This window comes from Microplitis mediator, chromosome 3, assembly GCF_029852145.1.
Source record: "Microplitis mediator isolate UGA2020A chromosome 3, iyMicMedi2.1, whole genome shotgun sequence".
Classification (NCBI taxonomy): domain Eukaryota; kingdom Metazoa; phylum Arthropoda; class Insecta; order Hymenoptera; family Braconidae; genus Microplitis; species Microplitis mediator.
This window is the reverse complement of record NC_079971.1, coordinates 21333626-21359060: the sequence shown is the minus strand read 5'-3', so window position 1 is coordinate 21359060 and position 25435 is coordinate 21333626. Positions and strand designations below refer to the sequence as shown.

Below are 25435 nucleotides of genomic sequence, written 5' to 3'. Positions count from 1 at the left end.
CAGTTCTCAAGTTTATATTAAAAAAAAATAACCGCTAGATGTCACTCCTCAATGCCTTCTCACATTCACATTAACCTTTCTCAGCTCTGAAATACTCACAACAACAACACGAAAACATCAACATTTAATAAATATCGTGAGGGTGGTAAAGCGTGACCAGCCCTGACGTTTTATCACCGGCCTCTAAAATATATATATTTATTCAAACGTATAAATATATGAAGCATATAAGAGAAATATCCATGAGGTGTTAAACGAGCATCGTGATGCCAAAAAAAAAACTTAAAAAATAAAAAAAACGTCTATATATATGAAAGAGAATGTCACAGACTGCATAACGCACGTAATTTTGACAGAAATAACAACCAGGCATCTTAAAACATTAGCCGGCGTCTTTAGGGGTTTGCTCGTATGCATATACTGCAGTTGTTAATGTAAGAAGTTGTTGTTTGTCATGCTCACGCGTTAGTTATACCATTTTACTTTAGTGCACATACATAAGAAAGAGACAATAAGTCAGTGACATTTCATCTGAGAATAGTTTTCTCTTATTCGTTTGCGTTTCATGAGACTTGAGAAACTCCAGGCTTTTGAATATCTTTTTTTTTTTTTTTTGACTTTTTACTTTTTACTATCTCATTCCCTTATTCCCTATGTTATGAGTCGCGGTCTTTGGTTCGTGCCGACAGCGTGGCATTTACGAGTGTCGAGATGAGAAGAGTTTCCGCGAATTCGATGTTTTTTGTTATTTTTATTTTTAATTATTATTTTTTACTTTTATTTTGTTCTTTGTCTGAACTTTCTTTTACGGAAATAAATTAACATTTTTATTTTATCTCATATATATAATATATGTGATATATGTTCAATACATAAAATTAATTATTTTAATTTTTAAATCGCAAAATTTTTTTTTTTTAAATAAATGATTATTTCTAAAAAACTATGACGTTTACGGAAAAATGTTAAGAGACCTTTTTTGTAGGAAATTCAATTTCCTAAAAGTTTTATGTCGTACATTTTTTTTGTATCTTCCATAATTGAGGTGTAATTTGAATTCAAAGTCATCAGTTCTGTAAAATTGATTTTAATTTCCCATAGAATTTTCTTTTTGTCTTCAAATCAAAATTTCCGCTAAACTATAAAAGATACGACAAAAATTATCAGAGCAAATCTTGTAGGAAATTAAATTTCCTAACAGTTTTATGTCGTACATTTTTTTTGTATCTTCCATAATTGAGCTGTAATTTGAATTCAAAGTCCTCAGTTCTAGAAAATTGATTTTGATTTCCCATCGAATTTTCTTTTTGTCTTCAAATCAAAATTTCCGCTAAACTATCAAAGATACGGTAAAAATTGCTCGAACAAATCTTGTAGGAAATTAAATTTTCTACAAAAATGATCCTTATGACTTTTTACCTAAACCCAATAGTTTGGTTATTACGAAGGTTTGAAATATAAAACAGTAAAAAAAATAAAACCGGTAAAAATAAATTTCTAAAAAAAGTAATTTAAAATATTAAATAGAGGATTTAAAAATAACGTTATGGATCGTCGAACTGCTGTCAAAATAGAAATTTGAGTCTGCGTATAATCGAGATGAATAACTAGGGGGATGATCCATTGGGGGATGATTCATTGGGTGAGAAGGTGGATAAAAAAAAACTAAAGATCGTTCTTTGTTCTTTGTTACTCATTGTCTTTTTTATCTAGATAATTTCACCGTCCGTATTATTTTAAGTTCATATATATAGATATACTATTTTTTTTTTTTTTTTTTTTTCGATAATCTTGTTCTTTATTCGCGTCTTTTGGGTTATAAACAGAATCGCGCGTGAACGAACACCCCGTTTTATACTTGCCCAGTAAATTCCCGTCGAAATAGATTTTTCAACCCTGTCTTGTTCCTGTTTATACTCTTACTCAACTCTGTATAGTATATTTATACTGTACATTATACACCATAGAGCCTCTTTTTACCCCCACTGAGTAATTGGGGGCACGATATATGATGGATCAATACACTTTACAACGCATTTTTACAACTCAACTCACCCCAATCCGCTATTTCTTATTTACTTTACACTTTTTTATTTTTTTTTTATTTTAAAAACTTTTAATTTTTCGAAATTTTTTTTTTTTTATTTAAAATTTCAAGTTGACTCAAAAAATTTGAAATTATCAAAACAAATTTTATTTTACTCTTTAGGTCAAAATTAAAAACTCATGGGTCATTTTACGCAAAATTTAATGTGACAAAAAAATCCATTAATTTTTACTGGAAAAATTTTTTTGGTCACCAAAGAAAAATTCAGAAAATCGAAATAAAAATATTCGGTTTTTAAAACTGGGCAAAATTTTTTAAAATTTACTCTGGATAAAAAAAAATTACTAGAGGTCGTTTTACATAAAATTAAAAATCTATAAGATCAATTATAAATTTTCACTAAAACTTTTTTTTACGGCTCAAAAAAAAAAAAATAAAATTATTGGTCATTTTACGCAGGATTAAAAAATCTACTGGACATAATTAGAAAAATCTAAAAAAAATTTTTTTAGTCATCGAAAACCCGAAAAAATATGAATGAATTTATGGCAATGAATTTAAAATAAATATATGGATATACATGTAAATGTATATATTTAAATAAGGAAATGAATGTTTAAAAGAATGTCAAATGGTTCTATTAACGTACTAAAATGTCACACGTCATTAGTAATATACGTTTTATTTATTTTTTCACGCGTTTCTTCCGCGATCTTGTCTCAAGTAAAAAGCTACGCATTACTATAGTATCACTGACCTCAGTCGTCTTATGTGCTTCAAATATTTTTTTTACCTCCTCTTTTTAAATTAAACCTCCCTCTTGCACCCCCTTACCCGCCACCCCCCTTAAAACTCAATATAAATATATACATGTATGTATATTCTCGTTTTATCCGGTCTTCTATCTTAAACGCATTCGTCTTTCTCAACAAACAGATCGAACATCTATTTTTCACTCAACCCATTGGCACCCGACTGTGCGATTTCGAAAGACCGCGAACGCAAGTCTCGCGACTTAATTAAATTTAGAATATTTTTTTAATTTCTCCAATTCCATTTAAATTATTTGGCACACGGACTTAAATTACTTTCTCACCCTTAACATTTTTTTTTTTTTCAAAATCCTTCTCTTACAATTTTTTTTTTAACATTCATGCGCTAATTGGAGTTCATATTACCCCCTTTACACTCTTATCAAATTTGTTTATTTTTTGCAATTGATTTTTTGAAAACCGCCATTCAAAATTTTGAAAAAATTTGAACTAAAAGTCACGTCAATTTTAACAGAAGTTATTTTTTTTCGATCGCAAAATATTGACGAAAAAAATTATCAAATTAATGACGAGTATAATTAAAAAAAAAAAAATCAATATTATATATATGAATAGACGGATACACGTGGATTATTCTTTAGAAAATCCCTTCCCTACTCAGTACATGTGGCAATAAAGGGTTAAATTCAAGCCTTCGGATTAAATGATAAAATAATAATAATAATAATAATGCTTAAAAAAAAAAAAAATTCACATATATCCAATTCAAAAATTGAAGGTAAAAAAAAAACCAGAGACAAGATGTGGGTCCTTTCATCCAGGTTTTTAAATAAAATTCAACAAAACCTCCCCTACAAATCCAATATTTTCATCTCACATCTTTTCATTATTATCATTATTATTTTTTCATTTTTTTATTTAGCGTTTTAAGAACCTCGGATAAAAGGGTTCCCGTCCCCAAAAGGCGCCTGAGGACACCAACACACTATTTCGCCTTACATATTTTGTTAATTTTTATTCTCTCCACGTGTGTCGAAACCTCACAAAAAAAACTTACAAAAAACTTATATTTTTTAAGATTTACCATTTAAGCTTAGTCACGTTTTCTTCCTCACAAATCCCGATAAAAAATTCCCTTTTAAAAAAAACCTTATCTGCTTTTTTTTTTTTTTTTTTTTTTCTTTAAACATCACAATATTGTTATGTATTTTTTTGGTTACGCATGATGGAGATGGTACCCAACCAGTTAAACAAGATTTTTCATACATAGGTCATTGAACGTACAAAATAACTCACAACCTCATATATTTTTATATAAATCAATTTTTTTTCATTCTAATGTGTATCGAAATTTTTTTCAAATTCATCAAGACAATTTTCAGTAAAATCTACTTTACCATACGTAGAGTGACCTACAGCCGATACGTTATCTATTTTTCAACAGTAAACTGTCTTATCAACGGTAACGGTCACTTATCGACGACAATGATCACTTACCCTCAGTAAACTGACTTACCGACTGCTACAATGACGTCAATTGCAAAGATAACTTATCGTAGATGATAACAAACAGAACATGACTATTAGAGTCTGACAAAAGAGCAAAAGAATGAATAAACTTATAAACAATATTTTTACCATTGGAAGAAGAAGAAAGGGCGCGGAAACCTGATGAATCAAAGAAAATTCAAAATAAAAACCATTCAAGTAGAAGAAAATCTACTTAATAATTTTTGTTTACAGCATTGCTGAGTCAGAGCATGTCGCCAGTTCCTGACAGCATTGTCACAGCAACAAAGTGTCCGAGTATCAGCACACAATCGCTTCATCAGCAACAACAATCAGCACAACAACAAATAGACTATTCGCGTTATGTGAGACGTTTTTCATCGGCCCTCGAATGCGGGTCATCGTATTGTAAAGAATTGGGCTGTCGCGAGCATTTTCATTGTCTTGATTGTAGCGGGCGGGTGTTTGTCAAAAAAGAAGAGATGATACGTCACTTCAAATGGCATAAAAAGCGCGACGAGTCACTGCAACACGGTTTCATGCGTTATTCGCCAACTGATGATTGTTCAGAGCGACATCCAATGCGATCTTGTCCACACAATCGCAAACAGACTCATTACCATTGCATTCATGATAACTGCGATAAAGTTTACATCTCGACATCGGATGTCCAGATGCATGCAAACTATCATCGGAAAGATTCCGCTATTATTCAAGAAGGTTTCCAGCGTTTTCGAGCGACAGAAACATGCGGGACTGATTATTGTCCATTTGCGGGTCAACGGACAACGCACTTTCATTGCAGACGTTCTAATTGTCGGTTTACGTTCAAAAATAAAGCTGATATGGACAAACATAAATCGTACCACATAAAAGACGAACAATTGTCCCGGGATGGGTTCAAAAAATTCATGAAATCCGAAGCGTGCCCTTATGATCAATGCCGGTTTTCACGCGTTTGCAATCATATTCACTGCATTAGACCACACTGCAGTTACGTCCTTCACTCGTCTGGGCAGTTGTTTTCCCATAAACGTAAGCATGAGCGTCACGATTCAGAACTTGCGTATCGGAAGTACAAGCAAGTCAGCGGACCTGGTGGCCGTCAGATAAATTGGGATGAATTGGCTGGAAATTCTAGCATCCTGAGTATGAACGGTGAGAGCTCTAATGAGGAACGCGCTTCGCCTAGTTATTATTCCTTGGAAGATTCGTTTCAAAGTGCCAGTGATTTAGCTATGGATTTGACAGCGACTACGAATATTAGCGCGTCATTAGCTAGTGCTAGTTCAACATCTCTTATAGAACAGCCTTCTTCACCTGGATTAGGTGCTATGGTTAATAGTCAACAGCTTACGGCCTCCGAATTGACTTATCTGGCCCCAGCTTCAGCAGATTGTCCCTGCAATTATAAAAGTGAGCATTACCATTGTGCGTTAGATGGTTGCGGAGCTACACTACGCGATCCCAGGGAAGTTCGGGAACATCTACGTGAACACGAAACTCAAGAACGGATCACGGATGCCTACTTCGACGAAGGCACTTGCGAAGATTGTCCGTATGCTGACAAAGAAAAACATTATCACTGTAATTGGGAAAATTGTAAAGAAGTTATTTTGGCGACTGACAAACCCTTCAGACGGTTACAGCACTACAAGATCCATGAGTACACGAGGCAGTTGAACTTGAATAGCACGACGCAGATCTTGTCGTCAGATGTTACATTGACGCACTTAACAAATATCGACGCAATGTTTAGGAGAAAACGCGGTCGACCACCAAAGAACCGTGTAATTGAAATATGGTCTGGTGGCGGTGACTCTTCCAGTCATACCCAAGATTCACCGCAAGCTATTTTTACGAGCTTTAAATTACCTAAACCCTCACCTACTTCAAATGCCGGTCCTAGTCCTAGTCCAATTCACGGTCTTGGTCCTAGTCCAGTTCCCGGTTCTGGTCAAGGAATCGTTGCCGTTCCCGATGACGATGAACGCGAAGGTAGCGAATCTGACAGCACTGGAGAACCAGAAGGATTCGCGACTTATAATGCTGACTCGTGTCCTGACTCAACCTGCGTCATTCGTGGAACGAGACACCATCACTGTTCGCAAGCCAGATGTTACTTTGCAACTGACCGACCGGATCAATTGCTGATGCACAGTAAAGACTTTCACGATAACGTTGATATCCTACCGGGTTTCGCGTTCTACGACAAAATGGTTGACTGCCGGCTGCCAAGTTGTCACAGCAACCGGGTCCATCGGCACTATCACTGCACGCGAATTAACTGTGGGTACTCTTTCGTGCGTTACTCAACGATGGCACAGCACGAGAAGCAACACATGGGCATCGATATTCACGACCAATCCATCGAGTCTGGATCCATCCAAGAATGCTCTCCGCTTCTGAATCAAGCTCAAGCTCAGGCTCAAATTCAATCTCAATCCCAGTCCCAACCGCAGATTGTTCAACATCCAGAGAAACCCAGGATCCAGGTTAAGAACCCAGCGGATTTGATTGATAAACCAGACAATTGTCAAGACGATTCACGGTCTATTATCGAGGACAAAGATGACCCTAGTCCTGATACTAATAAAACAACTGGTGAGTTAATACGTTAGGTAGGCACGAAGCTAGCGCACTTACATTAAATTATAACTATTATTACTACTATTATTATTATTATTATTATTATTATTACAATTATTATTATTATTACCAATACAAAATACATATTTTTTTATTTTTACAATGAATGGTAGACGAGACGAATTTGATAAAAAATTTCTATACACATCATGATTGGTGCAAAATTTATTAACTAATAACTAATTTTGTTCCAATCAAGATTCACATGCATGATCTGCACGTATTGCACTTAGTTTTTTTTAAACACTACACATAAAAACAACATTTTCTACTTTACCTTCATGTTTTGTGTTATTTATATATTTATGTACTGTTTTTTTTTTTTTTTTTTTTTTTTTTTAATTGAGTTGATAACCCGACCCAAAAGTTCCCATAAAATCCACTCTAGGGTCAAAAAACGCATAGAAACCGATGCGACTATTGGATTCTATCCGGTTTTTGACCCACGAGTGTATTCTATAGGAACTTTTGGGTAGGGAAGCATTGTTAAGATAAGTTATATATTAAATGGTTTAGTGGGCGGTATTTATTTGAAGTGTTGGTTGTTTTTGGTTGATTGTTGCTAGTGGTGAGGGCGGCAGGCACCTATTATCCGGTCAGCGGACCGCCGAATGAACCCGCACTTCCGGGCGCCATGCTATCCATGCGAGCTTCCGTGCACCAAGGTTCGTGCCACCGACCAGTTTTTTCTTTTTCTTTTTTTATTCCTATTAAAATAACTTTTTCCTAGTTGACAAACTGGGTTCTCTTTGTTTTTGATACCACAAGCATTAGGATGGACGTTATTTGCAGTTTGTTTTCCGTGTTTATACACTATTAAGCCTCAAACCGTTTCTAGATGCATCCAACCAATTTTCCTGGTAGTTTCAGCTCTTAATTCCAACGGAAACTTGCTTAGATGAATGGTTTCAGTGGCTAAAGGCATTGAATTTAGCGGCAATGTCCGTTGGAATTGAGAACCCAAATTGGCGGGAGCCTTTTTTGAACGGATCTACTGATGGTTCGGGGGCAAATAGTGTCGGAATGTTGAAAACGAACCAAATAACGACCACTAATGATTAGCACGACTTCCCTCCAGGTGGCAGGTGACTAATAAATTTGTTCTGCTTGCAGAAACACCAGTTCCTTCAACGAGCGCATCGCCTCATACACTCTACGGGCCGGATCAAAGCTGCAGCCGACCATTCTGCAAACTGAAGCGTAAAAACCACTACCACTGCAATGCCTGCAATCAAGCGTTTTCCGAACTAGATCGTCTGGTGGCTCACATCGCCAAACACTCAACCGGTGCAATCCTAAGTCAGCAGCAGCAACATCCAGAGCTAGTTCAACCAGCGAATCTACCAAACCAACTTCCAACTCAGCTACCGCCTGATTACTTGACCCAGTTGTCTCAGCAGAAGCACGACTTTATGTCCCAGAATGTCCAGATGGTTCAGAACATAACTTACCAAAACATGCAACGTCAAATGCAGTCCATCAATCAGTCGTCCCAGTCTCAAGCACAGCCACAGCAGTCACCTATCAAAGAAATAAAACTAGAGAGTCCCAGACCTGAATCCGTCAACCAGAACAGCATCAAACATGAGCCAGTGGAATTACGCGAAGAACTCCATCAACCTCAACCAGACAATAATGAGAACAATGGACACATCCAAGTATCAGCGCCTCCCAGCAACGTTCCACAACCAGTACCAGCTGGGTTTGAACTAGATCTAAGTCATGGGTTCCATTTCCCGAGTCCTGCAGTCATGGCTGCCATGAATCAACAAATCGCCCTTATGAATCTTCCACCATTTTTACAACACAGTGGGATGTACGCTGGTGCTCCAAGTTTGATGTTCGCCCCGGCATTACCTCCTGGTAATTTTCTACCAGGGCGCGATGAAAATCCTCTAGCGTCTTTAGCAGCGAATCTTAACCTTTCAAAACGATCTCTCTCTCCATCGGACTCAAACTCGTCGGAAGCTAAGAAACAACGTCTGCATCATTCAATGCGGATGCTTAAAGATGAACCGGTACCAGACGGTTACGTACGCTTTAGATTCAACGAAGACTGCCGGTATCCCCACTGTGGTTACCGTGAGCATCAAACCCATTTCCATTGTATGCGCCAAGACTGCGGCTATTCTTTTTGTGATAAAACACGTTTTGTTCAGCACACAGCACGACACGAACGTCTGGACACCCTAATGGGCAGCGAATTCCAACAGTACCGAGCCAACGTTCCTTGTGGGAGAGCCAACTGCGCTTATACTTCTTCCCTAGGGTCGATGCAAAACAAAGCATCACACTTCCACTGTCTCAAGTGTGACTTTGTTTGCACTGACACGAACAAAGTCGTTGCACACAGACGTCAACATGCAAAACTAGACAGCATCGCTGCTGCGGGCTTCCAAAAGTTCACTCCAAGTTTACCCTGCGGTGCAGTTCAATGTCAGCACTCGGGAAAACAAACTCACTATCATTGTTTGCAGTGTCAGTATGCTGTTCTCGGATTAGCTCAAATGTCTGCCCACAAATATCGACATATTGACGGTTAGTGATATTTTTACCGCGAAAATTTCAAATATATATATTAATGTATGTTTTTGTTTATCGAATTTCCGAAGGAATTTAACAATTATATTCTTATAAATTATTTTCTAGACTCGTTTTGATGACCACACGAGCTCATACTGCGCATGCCTGCGCTTACCGAGTTTGTTTACACTTTTGGCGGGAAATTCAAATATTTGAATTTGAATTTTTTAGTTTTTGGGTTTAAATTGTCATTTTTCTTAAGGATTAAAAATTTTTTTACGACAAGTAAAGTATTGTATTGTCATTGGGAAAAATTTTAGCGAATTTTAAGAAGAAAAATTAATTATGTCTTTAATTGTATTACGAGCAGTATTGAGCTAATTGATTTAAAAAAAGATATTCAACTAAGACTGGCGGGTTAAAAGACAACGGGGTTTGCATAAATTATAATTTTTATGATATGTGTACAATGATATATAAATATGAGTATATATATATAGATTTATAGAAATATTGATTGATAAGAACAAAGAAAATTTCGAAATGAAGATTTTGAAAGTTTGAAAAATTGTTTTTTTTTTTTTTTTTTTTAATATATATATATATATATATAATGTATGTATCTGTATAATTTTTTTGCTGATAAGTTTTTTAGACGTAGCGAGAATTGTGTGATGCTCAAAAAAAAAAAAAAATATACGAAATGATGGAAAAAAAAAATATATGAAGAAATAAAATTCTCCTCCTCTTTATTCTTTTGTTCGAAGAAAAAAATAATAAAAAAATTATTGTAAGGAATTGATGTTTTTAACATATATATAAAATATACATATACATATATTATTGAAAAAAAATATATATAAATATAAAGATATAAAGATAAGATAATAAGTGCAAACGCGCTCTATTGTTTTGTAGAAATTTTCAAGGTCACAAAAAATTACTAACTTTTTTTTCTGGTGAATATAGAAGAGAATAAATTACATGGTGCCTTTAGGGTTTTTTTTTTTTACGGAACAATGTAGATGAGCGTGCCTTAGAATCAGGTTGATAAACATGAACAATAATTAAATTTAACTAATTAATAAATTGCTGATAAATGGCATCAAAATTTATAAATTAACGACAGAATAAATAAAATAATAATAAATATTTATTGAAAAAAAAAAAGTAATTGACTGTAGTGCCTTAAAGAAAAATGATTGGAATAATTTTTTGTTGGGAAACATTAATTTTTCTTTAAGCTCTTGGTAAAATATTAAATATAGTATATTTTTTATTAACTCTTATAAATTATGCTAAATAATTTTAATCGTTTATTCGTTCAAAGCTGAACTTAATTTTTTTTTTAATTGTGATTTTAATTTTTTTTATTGAGTAGAGATAAATTGTGGGGTTATGTTAAGAACAAACAAACACTCTAAGATTTTTTCCTCTTAAAAAATGATGACTCTATTTGGCTTATTGTAATTTTATGTATATTTACATACAAATTATAATGATTATATATAATTATGTGTCATGTATGAACATATAATCCATAAGCAAGCATATATTCCCCATATATCAATATATATGATCATATCTGAACTATATGTGTGAATGTATGATTCAAATATGACTCACTTATAATCAGATATGAAGCTATGTGAGTATGTGTTCCATATATCAATATATATGATCATGTCTAAACCATATGTGATCATATATGGACAATATGTGCTCGGATATGATTCATTTATGATCAGATATTGATGTCTATGAGTATATGTTACTCATATATGGACATGAAGTCTATATATGTCTCAATATGAAGATATATGAACCATATCTGATCATATGTGAACGATATTTGCTTATGTATGATTTAAATATAATTCATTTATAATCATATATGAATTTATGTGAGTATGTCTCATATGTAAACATATATGAATTATATAGGATTATGTATAGACAATATATGCTCATATATGATTTATTTATGATCAGATATGTATTTATTTAAGTATATATCTCACATATGAGCATATATGTTTCATATATGCCTTATATATAAACCATATGTGGACATATAAATCATATGTAATCATATATGAATTATATGTGATCATATATGATACGTATGTGATCGTATATATGTGTAAACCATATGTCATCACATAGGAACAGAATGTTCTCATACATACGATTATATATGATTTAACTGTGATCAGATATCAATTTATATGAGTATATATGCCTCACATATGGCATTATACGATCTCAATATAAACAATCATGAAAAATTTTTTTTAAATTTAAATTCTTACAGAAATTTAATTCAAATTTTCCGTAAAGTTCAATAAAATCTCGTTTTATTTATTAATTTTTAACTCCAACATTTTTTAAAAAATTTTTTACCAATTTCTTGTTTAAAAAAATATTAGAGGTTACATTTGAAACAAAGTAGTTTTCCTTCACAAAATAATTAACAAAAACAATGAAAAGTCTTGCAGAATAGCTATCTTTCAATGAACAAACATTTGCTACAACAACAAACAAAAAAAATAACCTCAAAAATAATGAACAAGAATAACTATCTGTATAATTTATAAGAGTTAATAAAAAAAAACTTAAATAATAATAAACATAATCAAATTGTTTAATAATAATTAGTAGTCATTCCATAGTAAAACAATAAATTTATATAAAAACAAAACAATAGTCATATCCTAGCCAAGTATATAAATTAAGAGGGCGTTAGCATCGGCTGGCAACATAACAACTAAAAATGTATTGCGGACAATAAAAAAAAATTAAAAAAACTTTAATAAGTAAAGTTGAAATAAAATTTAAAAAATTATTTATAAACCAAATATGGTTGTCTTGGTTTCGAAGAAACGCGAGCTATTACATTGCCTGGTTTTCATATATATATATATATATATATATATATATATATATATATATATATATATATATATATATATATACAGTTTTTTTTTTCTTTATGTTGTACAGCCACAAAAATGGTATTCCCTGGCTAGGTCATAGCAGCCATATGAGTGCCATAAAAACAAGTTAATACGATTTAAATAATTAACGTTAGTAAAAAAAAAAAAAAAAAAAAAAAAAAATATATATATAAAGTAACTAAATAAAAATATGAAATACTACGAATATAACGATGAGGAGGAGAAAAATAAAATCATTTTGTAAAAGAAAATATAAATTCTCAAAAAATAAAATAAAAATAAACAAATAAATAAATATTATTATTATTAATTAATTAATTTAATTTAATTTAATTAAATTAGAATATGAACACACTTGTATATTTATTTAGACTACAGTGTTCTTATAAAATAATAATTTAACATTTTAAGATCTTGTAATTATTTTTTTTTTTTTTATGAAAAAAAAAAAAAGTAAAATTTTGTAAACTCGAGGCTTTATTATTTTGAGTTTATGAAAGTAAAATAAATTAAAGGATAATTTATATTTATAAGTAATTTAGAAATAATTAATCATTTATTGTTTATTGATAATTATGATTATTTTTATTATTGGTTATTATTATCTATTATTATTATCTATTATCTATTATTATTATATATTATGATTATTATTATTATTATGAAAAACTACACCTATGTAGCTGTGATTTCGCTTTGAAAAAGTAAAAATTAAAAAACATATTTATAGCAACTGAAATTGTGTACTTTCTCTTTCATTATTTAATAATTCATTCATACGTTCATTTACTTCAGAGAAAATAAGGTAAGACCGGCTATGACCATGACCTTGCGTGTGATATAATTATATATAATTATAATTAGTGTGCATTCATTTTTATTAAGTGTATTAATTTAAAAAAAAAAGATCGGCCTAATTTTATGTTTCTATTTTGAGAGCAAGAAAGTCATATCACTACAGAAATTTTAAAAAATATATAGGTTATGTTTAATTGCTCTACACCTCAAGCGCGAAAGCTCTAATTCACTTTTGACCATTTGTACATGGAAAAAATTAAGTAGTACTGGTTACTATTATGCGCAGTAATCAACGGAAAATATAAGAAAAAATACACTTTAATATGACTGATTCATATTAGAACAGGAGTAAGTCATTGCTTAACACGTACTATTACTTTTTGAACAGTAACTAGTGCTGTACTTCACAGTACATAATAGTGTATTACATACCTAGGTCAGTAAAATAAGAAATGTCTCAGATCACATGTAATTGTTGGCCGAGGCAAAGCCGAGCCTTAGGTATGTAATATACTATTTCTGCTCGACGGAGCCGGAAAGTTGCAACTTCGTTCAGGGCAACGACCCAAAAGTTGCCACTTTTCGACCGGAGGGCAGAAAAACGGTTACATACGTTAATATCCCCGGATAAAATATCCCCGACAAAATATCACAATAGTTCAAAATTTCTGACATGGTTTTCTTCGTGATGGAAGAAAAGTCCTAATCTCGGGGTGTGACGTGTTTTTTTGGCCCAGCACGATAACAAGCTTATGTGTTCGCCTATTTTCGAATAAACACACACAAAATCCGTGAAAAAAGGACACAGCACGATAATAAGCTAATTAATGTTCTGTACTGATGTTTTTAATTAATTGAAAATTTTATATTTACATGCTTTAATAGGCAAATAGAAAGCAATAGACCTTGCAGGCCACCCCTGAAATTTCCCATCTTGGACCTAAAAGGCAATGGACCGAATTCAATAATAAAACTATTTTTTTGTCGCGGGGATATTTTGTCTGGGGATATTAACGCACGTACCCCAGAAAAACATATGACTGGTTACTATTAAAATAGTCTTCGTTCATAGTTCAAGTATACAAACCTCTCAGCACAGCTCTTGTTGCTGTAAAGAATGCGAGAACTTACTATCCCTCGCAAATTTGAATCACGGTGGAAACACCGTAGAAGTGTAAACACCGTGGATCCACCCTGGTTACACGGTGAGTTTGTTCCATTTCACCACCGGGTATACACAGTGTATCCACTGTGAGTACGCGGTGTATCCACCGTGATTCCACGGTGGCTTGACCACTGTGTATACACGGTGTTTCCACTGTGATTACGCGGTGGATACACCGTGATTCCACGTTGGCTTTGTGCTATTTCACCACCGTAGTTCCACGGTGTATCCACCGCGTTATCACAGTGGAAACACCGTGTATACACAGTGGTCAAGCCACCGTGGAATCACGGTGGATACACCGCGTACTCACAGTGGTAAAATGGAACAAACCCACCGTGTTTCCACCGTGATTCAAATCTGCGAGGGTATCCCTGGTGGTTTTGAATCACCCTGGAAACACGGTGGAATCACGGTGTTTACACGGTGAGTTTTTTTTCATTTTATCACCGTGATTCCACATACACCGCGTAATCACCGTGGATACACCGTGGAATCACGGTGGGTTCACCATGTAATCATCGTGGAAACACCGTGTATACACGGTGGTAAAATGGCACAAAACCACCGTGGATCCACCGTGTTTCCACTCCCAGGGTGTTTCCAGGGTGATTCAAAACCGCCAGGGATTTAGTGACAGCAATGGTTACTTAGATCTGGTAGATCTTATTAACATCTAAAACAGTAACCGTTCATGTCAAAGCAAGACCGAATCCTGTTTTAGATGTTGATGAGATCTACGAGATCTAAATAACTACTCCTATCATTAGAAATAGGCAGCAGCACTAGCATTACAGTAGGATTGAAAAAAGAGCGACATCTAAGACTAAAAGGCGGGATATTTAAAAAAAATTGAAAACAAAATTCAGTAAAATAAAAAAATTATGTTTTCTTAGTATACACAATATTTATAAATGAATTCAAAATATGCATACGTGCCTTGAGACACATAACCGAATGACAAAGTTATTTTCTTTCATTAAAAAAAAAAAAAATACAAAAAATGAATGCGTAATAATCAAGGCTCATGTTTATTTCAAAGCCGAATGTTGTCTGACCCACAAATTAATTGACCTTGTCATTGATTAAAAAAAATTATTTTCATCCAATCTATTAAAATCGTAATCAGGAAGTCACAAATAACAAATTAAACAATTTAAATTTGACAAATAAAAAATTGTGTTTATAAAAAAAAAAAAAACAATAATTTTTTTTTATTATTTATTGATAATTAATTACAATAACAATTAATTATATGACAGTTTTTTTTAAAAGATAAGATAGAGAATGAAAATTTTTTTTAAATTTTTCGCATCTGCTTTACGTCCAGAGTTTAGATATGTCAGCTTTGTCGATCATGACATGCACGTGATACTTTATATATATAAATATATATAAATAAAATGATTACTTTGTCGTATGGTTCATGTGTACGTTGATACTTTTACACTACTGACCAGAGTTATTGAAGAATTCAAGTGGAAATTTTTTTTTTTTACGTTAAAACCTCGATCACTTGTTAGTATTTTGTTTCATAATAATATAATTAAATATTATTGTTATTGTTATTGGTATTATTATTAAAGACTGAGGGATTATTTAGACAAATAACATCGTTGACATGTTTGTTTATGTTGTATAAATTAACAAAGAAAACAAAGAAGGTGATGGGTAGTAAACATAGTAAAATTTACTGCTTAAAAACATGCAATTGCTTTTATTTTGATTTTCTGATTGTTTAATAATGATAATGATGAGTTTATTTTGTTGGTCTGAATGTGGACTTTAATGTCATATATATGCAATTGATATTTAATAATTAATGAAGAAGAAAAAGTCTAGTTAATAAACAACGTTCACTCAAGTGGTGAATTACTGTAAAAATTATGACTATGGTGCGGAAAAAAATTTCTTAAATCAGTAAATTATTTATTTCTTGATGCGGAAGAATTGACTTTTATATATAAAGAAAATGTTGAATTAAAATTTAAAATGAATTTGATGACTGGAAATATTTGAGATAAGTTAAGTAGTATTATACACAGAGAGAAATTTATGGTAAAGATTACAATTTTTCGTGGGAATAGTTTTCATATCGTATGGAGACAGATTTGTTTTAAGTATTGATTGAAGGAATGGCGTCATAAAAATTATAGTAATCATTTCTATCTACACGGAAAGAAAATTATGGGAAGTTTTGCTATGCATTATGGGAATGGTTCCCATAATGATATGGGAATGGTTCCCATACCATTATAGGAATGGTTCCCATATTGGTATAGGAACTATTCCTATAATATTATGGGAACTATTCCCATAATGTTATGGGAACCATCCCTATAATATCATAAAATTTTTTTTTTGCACAAGAGTGTAGAAATTTCCCAAAATTTGAATTTTCTTGAATGTTTTGTGCTGATAAAAAATTCTTGTTGAAAATTTTAATGTTTTTTTGCCAAATACGATTTTTTTTTTCAATGTTTGAATTTTTGTTTTTATGTTTAATAATATTTCTGTGTATTGTAGAAGTGATTACCACACTTCTTTAAATTAATTTTTTCATGATAATATGGGAATCATTCCCATAATATTATAGGAATGGTTCCTATAATAGTATGGGAACTATTCCCATAATATTATGGGAATGATTCCCATAATGGTATACGAACCATTCCAATTGCATTATGGGAATCATTCCCATAATATTATGGGAATAGTTCCCATACTATTATAGGAACCATTCCCATAATATTATGGGAATGGTTCCTATAATATTATAGAAAGTATTCCTATAAATTATAGGAACCATTCCTATAGTGTTATGGGCATCATTCCCATAATTATAGGAACTATTCCTAAAATTATGGGAAACATTCCTATAATTATAGGAACCGCTCCCATAATTTATGGTCGTAATTCCTATGATGGTATAGGAAAAAATTTCACAAAATTATGGGAACTGCTGCCATAATTTTCTTTCCGTGTATATGGGTTTTATTTCTAAATGTTACCCGGGTCGAAATATCTAGCCTCTTTACCTTTTTGTCATTTCTTTGCATTTGCCGAGTCACTAATGCAAAAATTTGAGAAAAGTAAAAAAAAAAATCATTTTTTCATTTTGATTATGATTACACAATTAAAGGATCAAAACTTGCTCCTTTAATTGTTTAGCTAAACTTTGATCGATGATTCCCAAAAAACGGTTCGATAGATCAATTTAAAAATTTACAGGGGTCTTGGGGGTACATTAAGCTAAAAAAGTCCCTGGCAACATTATTTTTTTTATCGATATTTGCAGAGTAGCGGTTGATTTACTAAAAAACCAAAAAAAGTCATTTTTTTGTACTTACTTCTGATGGATGTTAAAAATAAAAAAAATTTTTTTTTCAAAAAATGATAACAGAGTCTTGTAGGGAATTTATTCAAGTTTTCAACGCCGCCCTTCAACTTTCTGTGCGATCATTGGTACCTGAAATATCGAAGATCAAAGCCAAAAGGATCATTTTCTGTTTGAAGGCTGATATCTCTGCGACAAATCGTCCTACGAGGTTAAAAAAAAAACCAAATTGAAGCTGAATAAATTTGCTAAACGATGCATGCATTCGTTTAGTTGAAAGAATTTTTCCGCGGTCCGTGGGCTCTTCAGAAAAAAAAAAAAAATTTAGAAATTTTTTGGCTCGCGGTATTTCTCATGTTTGCGCAATAATCGAAGCTTTTAAAAAATTTTGAAAAAAATTCACCTAAACTAGAGATTTCAAGCTATAAAATGCTTTTTTTAAATTTTCGATACGATTTTTTTTCACCAAGTTACAGCCTTCCAAAAATCACTAAAAAATTTATAAAATTTTTCTGCTCCTTTAATTTTTTGCATTAGTGTATCTAGCCTCTTTTGTCATTTCTTTGCATTTGCCGAGTCACTAATGCAAAAATTTGAGAAAAGTAAAAAAAAAATTATTTTTTCATTTTGATTATGTTACACAATGAAAGGAACAAAACTTGCTCCTTTAATTGTTTAGCAAAACTTTGATCGATGATTCCCAAAAAACGGTTCGATGGATCAATTTAAAAATTTACAGGGGTCTTAGGGGTACATTAAGCTAAAAAAGTTCCTGGCAACATTATTTTTTTTATCGATATTTGCAAAGTAGCGGTTGATTTACTAAAAAACCAAAAAAAGTCATTTTTTTGTACTTACTTCTAATGGATGTTAAAAATAAAAAAATTTTTTTTTTCCAAAAAATAATGACAGGGTCTTATAGGGGATTCCCGGGTCAAAAATAAAACTTGATTTAGACTTGGTTTACCAAGTCGAAATTTGGAGCCGTTTTTTACAAGACAAACTGAACTTTTTTTTACGGAGATCTGAAATACATTGAGTTTTCGCCTTGGTTTAGACTTAACTGGCTTACTTAGTCACGATTTAAGACGAAAAAGTTGAAATCAAGTCGAAGTTGACTTGGTTTAGACTTATTCGACTTAAATTTTAAGATGAAAAAGTCTAAATCAAGTTGAAATTGACTTGATTTAGACTTATTTGACTTAAATTTTAAGGCGAAAAAGTCAAAACTAAGGTGAAATAGATTGTATACATTAAGGCGAAAAAGGTGAAAGTTAGGTGAAAAATATTATACAAAAACAGTTATAATAAATGGATAAAATATCAATATTTAATATAATAATTGAAATTAACATACATCCTTTTTAATTAATAATAAATTAATAAACTGACATAATTAATTATAAAAATTATAAAAATACCTTATCTATATAAGCGCTTTGAGACCGAAAATGTAGTCGCCATCCCAGTTAATAGTTTAATATCTTTTCGTTTTTTATTAACACAGGTAATCAATTATTTATTGCTAAACCAGTTGATAATTATGAAAATGAATAAATCAAAAATTTTTTTTTTTTATTGTATCATAACGAATAAAAATAGCATAAAAAAAATTATTATATAAATAACAAAACGTCTTACCATTAATTTTTATTATTAATAATTAACTTATATTATAAATTAGTTACATAACGATTAATTAATTTTATTAACGTAATAAACATATTTTACACTAAAAAATACAACTTGCTTTGAACTTGGTTGAGCAAGTCTAAAGTAAGGCGAATGATTATCGTGCTCGAAGTTAAGACGAATAAGTTCAAACTAAGACCAAAAAATATGAATAAGTTGAAGTAAGTCGAAACTAAGATCAAAAAAGTTCAAAAAGTTGAAAAAAATTAAATTTAAGTCGAAAAAGTCGAGATCTTATCAAAAAATCGTCGGCAAATCGATAACTTCAAAAGAAAATAAGGCGAAGCGAGCCTGAATCAAGTTTTATTTTTGACCCGGGTTTATTCAAGTTTCCAACGCCGCCCTTTAACTTTCTGTGCGATCATTGGTACCTGAAATATCGATGATCAAAACCTGAAATAGCGATGAACAAAATGCTTTTTCTAAAATCTCGATACGATCATTTTTTACCAAGTTACAGCCTTTCAAAAATCACTAAAAAATCTATAAAATTTTTTTGCTCCTTTAATTTTTTGCATTAGTGTATAAAATTTAAGAATAAAAATGTAACGTGATAAATTTTTTTTAAAACTATAAACATTTCTGATGACATTAAATAATTTTTTATTCATTTTAATATATGTTATAATCATAAAAAAAATTATTTTTATTTAACATGACGAGATTTAGCTTCAAGAGCGCCACCATTACTAAGTATGTGACAAAACCGGAAAATTATATTCGTTACAATTAAAACAAATAAATAAAAAAACAAGGTATGTATAGTATGATTGTGTTCGTATTTCCTAGCGTTCTTCCAGAGCAACGACTTTATCGCACATTTGCAATAAAATAACTTTCTAACCGTAAGAATCACGACCTTGCAAAATAATTTTTTTTTCCATAGTATACAAAAGATTCAAAATGACTTTTTATTTAAAAATAATAATTAATTCACTCGTTTCACATTAATAATTAAATGATAGCCAGCTTATTTTGTTCATACAAGTGTCCACTCTAATCACATTTATAATTGCGATAAAAAAAAAACTCGTTAAGATAAAAAAAAAATGTAATACAAATTTTACATTGAACGTAATAAATATTTCAAAAAAACATAAAACCATCGATTCTAATTACTCGTAATTTAATGCTTGTTAAATAACGTACATCAGCTTATTTTATCTATTATTATGTCCACTTAATTCTTTACAAATAAATTTCATAAAAAATGGAATTCTTAGCTAAGTAAAAAAAAAAAAAAAAAAAAAAAAAAAGCATAATTGCTGAACAAGAATTCTAATCATTTTGTTTGTAATTTTAATAAAAAAATTTTTGAATTATTTATCAATTTTTTTTTTTCGCAAAGCAATTTTTAATGTTCAGAATGAAAGAGTAGATCGATAAAGGTAAATTGACGATGGAAAATACTAGAATGTCAGAGCAAGGGGTCATTGAAGTAACGATACAAATTTATCTATTACATTACATTAACTTTTATTACTCAGTAGTACGTACGTGCGGATATTATATACAAGTAGAGGGAGGAAGAATATATTTTAACAATAATGACATTCAATACTACACATCATTATATTACACACGCACACAATACTAGAAATATTGACCTCCAATTATATGACGCATGAATTTAATTATTTTTTTTTAATTTTATTAAATACAATTAAATACTTTTGTTTTTTATTGCAATCTTATCAATAAATTAGTCATTTTTATTCATATATATATATATATATATATATATATATATATATATATATATATTTGTGTGTATGTAGGAAAAGAAAATTTATAAATTCGTATTTTTATTTTATCTCTTAAGAATGACAATGAGATTAATGAATTATGATGTAATATATTTATATATAGACATAAAAATTCCACTTATTACTAAATATATTGACGTACGGAGCTATAATAAGATTGTTGATTGCTTTCGGGATGAAATCGACTTATTTCTTAACGGAATTATTTAATATTTTTATTGTTATTTTATTATTGCCAATGGCGGATAATTTTATTTATTTATAAAGGAGAATAATATTTACTGTTAAGTTTAAAAATCTGGGTTATAATTACTGAACTTAGATTGTAATGTTGAAATTTTGGTGACATCAAGTAAATATTCTTATTTTTAGAATAAAATTTTTGTTTGTTTGAAATTTTTATTCATTATAATAAATGGTGGTTTGTTTGAAATTTTTATTCATTATAATAAATGGTGTCTAAATAAAAAAAAAATTATAATTGATATTTTATTTTTCAAATTATTAAAATGATTATAACTCGGAAACTATAGACTTTAGCGACTTGACTCATAGGACTTTTTTTGAAGGGAATAAAATTTCCTATAAAATTTCTTTTGACATTTTTGATGTACTTTCATTGGTTTATGTTCTGCAAGCCAATAAAGGTCAATTTCATAGGAAAAATGAGTTCTGCAACGGACACAAGTGAAACAGCTGGAATTACAGCCAAATAACTATGGACACTTTTGAAAAACACCAAATGCCCTACAATTTGCGACCAAAACCGCCTTGATATCATGAAACGCAGCTGAGTATTAGAAAGTTAATAAAAAAGTAATCAAATGGCAAGTACTTAGCATTGGAATTAAGAGCTCATATTTGGTGATAATTTTTTTTTTTCGATGTAGATTGAGATTTTGCTTGAGCACTTAAAAAAAAAAAAACTTTTGCGGAAATGAATCACCCTAATATATATATTTCCAGATACTCAGGCATCGTTCTGAAAATAGTCAGAATGTTGTTCTAGGACTTCAAAACGTCGACATCGAATGAAAACTTGATTTTCAAAAATCGGGCTTTATAATAACTCCCCGAATTTTTCGAAAACCGTCCGATTTACACTGTAAAAAATTCACGGAGTGAATGCGGATTAAATCCGGAGTGAATGCGGAGTGAATGAATTTTTAATTATTCACTCCCCTCGAAGTGAAATTCACTCCGCAGGGGAGTTTTCGCGGAGTAGATAATTTTTTATTAATTTAATCCCTCCGGAGTGAAATTCACTCCGGAGCAGAGTTTTGAAAATATTATTAATAAAAAATTGCTCCACTCAATAAAATCGAAGTAAAAATTCGCTTATTACATTATTGATCAGCTGATATGCACACACATACGCACATACATATTTAGGCACACACGCGCACTCGCACACACACGCACGCACACATTTGCACACAAGCACACATTCGAACACACACACGCCTACACTAGTACACACACGCCTACACTAGTACACACACGCCCACATTTGTACACACGCACACATTTGCACACACGCACATAAACACCTGCACACACCCAAACACACACATGCACGCAAACACACACTCGCACACACACACATTGTTTATCAGTTTAATATAAATTTATTTAAGTATTAAAACTCCGGACCGGAGTGAATTGGGAGTGAAATAAAATCCGCGTCACTCCGCAATCACTCCGCTAAAAAAAACTCCCGATTCACTCCGCATGCAGAGTGATTTTTTTTAATACTCCGGAACTCCGAGTGATGGAGTGAATCCGGAGTGAATTTGAATTTAATTTCACTCCGGATTTTTTACAGTGTACATAGCAGGATGTTAAGAAAATAAAAAACAATAATTTACAAAATACCATGACCTCATGAGCTTTCAAGCCATTAAGAATTTTAATAATTAATGAAAAATTCCTCAATGCAAACTAATATATCATCCATATTCACATGTAACAAAAACTTTGTAAATAGGACAAAAAAATAAAAAATCTTAGTTATTAAAATTTTCATTGCAATGGGATATAAAGTTTTATTATAATTTTTGATATTACATATTTATTTTGAGTTATTGTTATCGGTTCCACGTCTAGGTATTCGAAAATATACCATCGATGCGCGACTCCAACGCAAAATAATTAAGCGTTTTCTTTTTTCCACATTCAATTTTAATAGGTTCAGCAGCTTTTGTCCAAATATTGACGTGACAATAATATCGTACTGGCCAGGCCTTATAATCACATGACTCATTATATTGTCCTTTAGGACAATTAGTCTGTCGAAGTTGAATCCACATCTCATACCGTCTCTCATCAAGCGTGCGGAAACTTAATATTGCATGATAAACTTTGTGAAGCAGAAATTCCTCGGGATGGTCTTTGGTTGATAAATATTTTTTCATACTTTCTTTAGCTAAATATTGCACTTCTAGACCATCCCTAGGAAGTATAATCCAATATAAATCATGTTCTGATAATGCAGCAATAATTAACACTTGTAATATTGTATACACGAACAATATCTTATATTTATTACACATTTTGCACAAAAAATGACTTTTTCTTGTGCTTCAACAATTAAATATAACTGAATTACCTCAGGTATTATTAACTGAACAATGATGTTAGTAACAATGGACATTACTTGAAAATAAAAAACAATATTAACGTCTACTTATCGATAAGATAAAAACGTATGTCACTTTAATTAAAGTGGAATTTCCGAAAATTATGCTACTAATTACCCTGGCACATTAAGTATTATTAAGTGCACATAGATGTTAGTAACAATGGACATTACTTGAGAATAGTAATAAATAATATCATCTTTAACTACATTTGTATTTCCAAAATCATGCTATTAATTACTTTCCCGAGTAAAAATGAAATTTTAATTTTTTGACCAAAAAAATAATTTTAAGTCGATCGCCGAACGACCGCTGCACGGTGTCCGCACCATATCGCCGCACCACCGCTGAACCACCGCCATTTTGCGGAAAATTCCGCCGCACGCTTCAAAAAAAATCTCCCAGCACCGCCGCACCACAGCCGAAGCATAGCCGAACGTTTGTATTTTTATAGTTTCTCACCGCCGCACCACAGCCGAAGCAGAGCCGAACGTTTGGATTTTTATTGTTTCTCACCGCCGCACCACAGCCGAAGCATAGCCGAACGTTTCGAATTTTTGAATTTTATACCGCCGCACCACAGCTGAAGCACCGCTGCACGCTGACAAAAAACAGTGGATAAATTGATACAATTAATGGATCCTGCAATGGTCATTAATTAGTATTAATTAAACAATTCATAAATATTTATTTTTATTTTAACGAATTTTATTAAATGAGCATCCATCAAATTGTTATAAAATAAACTTTAATTATAATTATTATATGGCCTAAAATGTTGATAATGTTTTTTTTTTTTTTTTTTTTTTTTTTTTCAAAATCATTAGTACCTGTAATTATTCTATGCTTAGCTTATAAATTATTAGAGTTATTATTGCCAAAAACAAACGTTTATAGTGGCTGCGGCAAACCCACTTTTACTCGAACAGTCACGGCTATGGTGCGGCGGTGTTTCGGCGGTGGTGCGGCGAAATTCTGTTTTTACTCGGGTTACCCCTTAAAAAAAGGGCATTCGATAACCGAAAGGGGAATAGATTTCTCTTAATATTGTAGTCTACATTGTGGGTGTGGGTTCGAATCCCACTTCTGACACCAAATTATAGTATATCAGAACATATGAATTAATATCACTTATACTACAGTGATAACGCACTTAAACTGGAAATAACACTACAATTAACAGTAGTAAAAAAAAGGCAAGAGAGATATAGTTTATTGAAATACAGATGTATGCTATAATGCTGTCAAATTAAGAATTACTGATTCTAGTCGCGTTTCTATAAAACAAGAGAAGAAGGCATTTGTTTTCTAGGTATTCAAATATTTTAAAAGATCAGTTTTACATTCGTTACAATATATTTATTAGTGAACCGTTGAAAGTTTTAATCATAGTACGCTGTAAAAAGAGCGGTGTTAAAAATGGACTCATTTTAACTCCGCCCGGTGTTAAAATAAAATTACTATATTATTTTTTCATGATAATATGGGAACCATTCCCATAATATTATAGGAATGGTTCCTATAATAGTATGGGAACTATTCCCATAAAATTATGGGAATGATTCCCATAATGGTATAGG

The 25435-nt window shown here is 31.6% G+C and overlaps 1 protein-coding gene across 3 annotated transcripts in view; it reads left to right on the top strand.

Moving 5' to 3' along the window:
• The window catches only part of LOC130664708 (uncharacterized), a 94744-nt gene extending 81988 nt beyond the window's left edge, over nt 1-12756 (top strand). For 2 of the 3 annotated variants that reach the window (XM_057464767.1, XM_057464768.1), the window contains exons 7-10: nt 4564-6933; nt 7545-7643; nt 8092-9516; nt 9628-12756. In XM_057464767.1, coding sequence (XP_057320750.1) covers nt 4564-6933; nt 7545-7643; nt 8092-9516; nt 9628-9638 — 3905 coding nt within the window. In that variant the 3' untranslated portion in view covers nt 9639-12756. The remainder of the gene's footprint in view (nt 1-4563; nt 6934-7544; nt 7644-8091; nt 9517-9627) is intronic. The other variant, XM_057464770.1, reaches the window with a different exon arrangement.
• Nucleotides 12757-25435: the final 12679 nt, after the last annotated feature.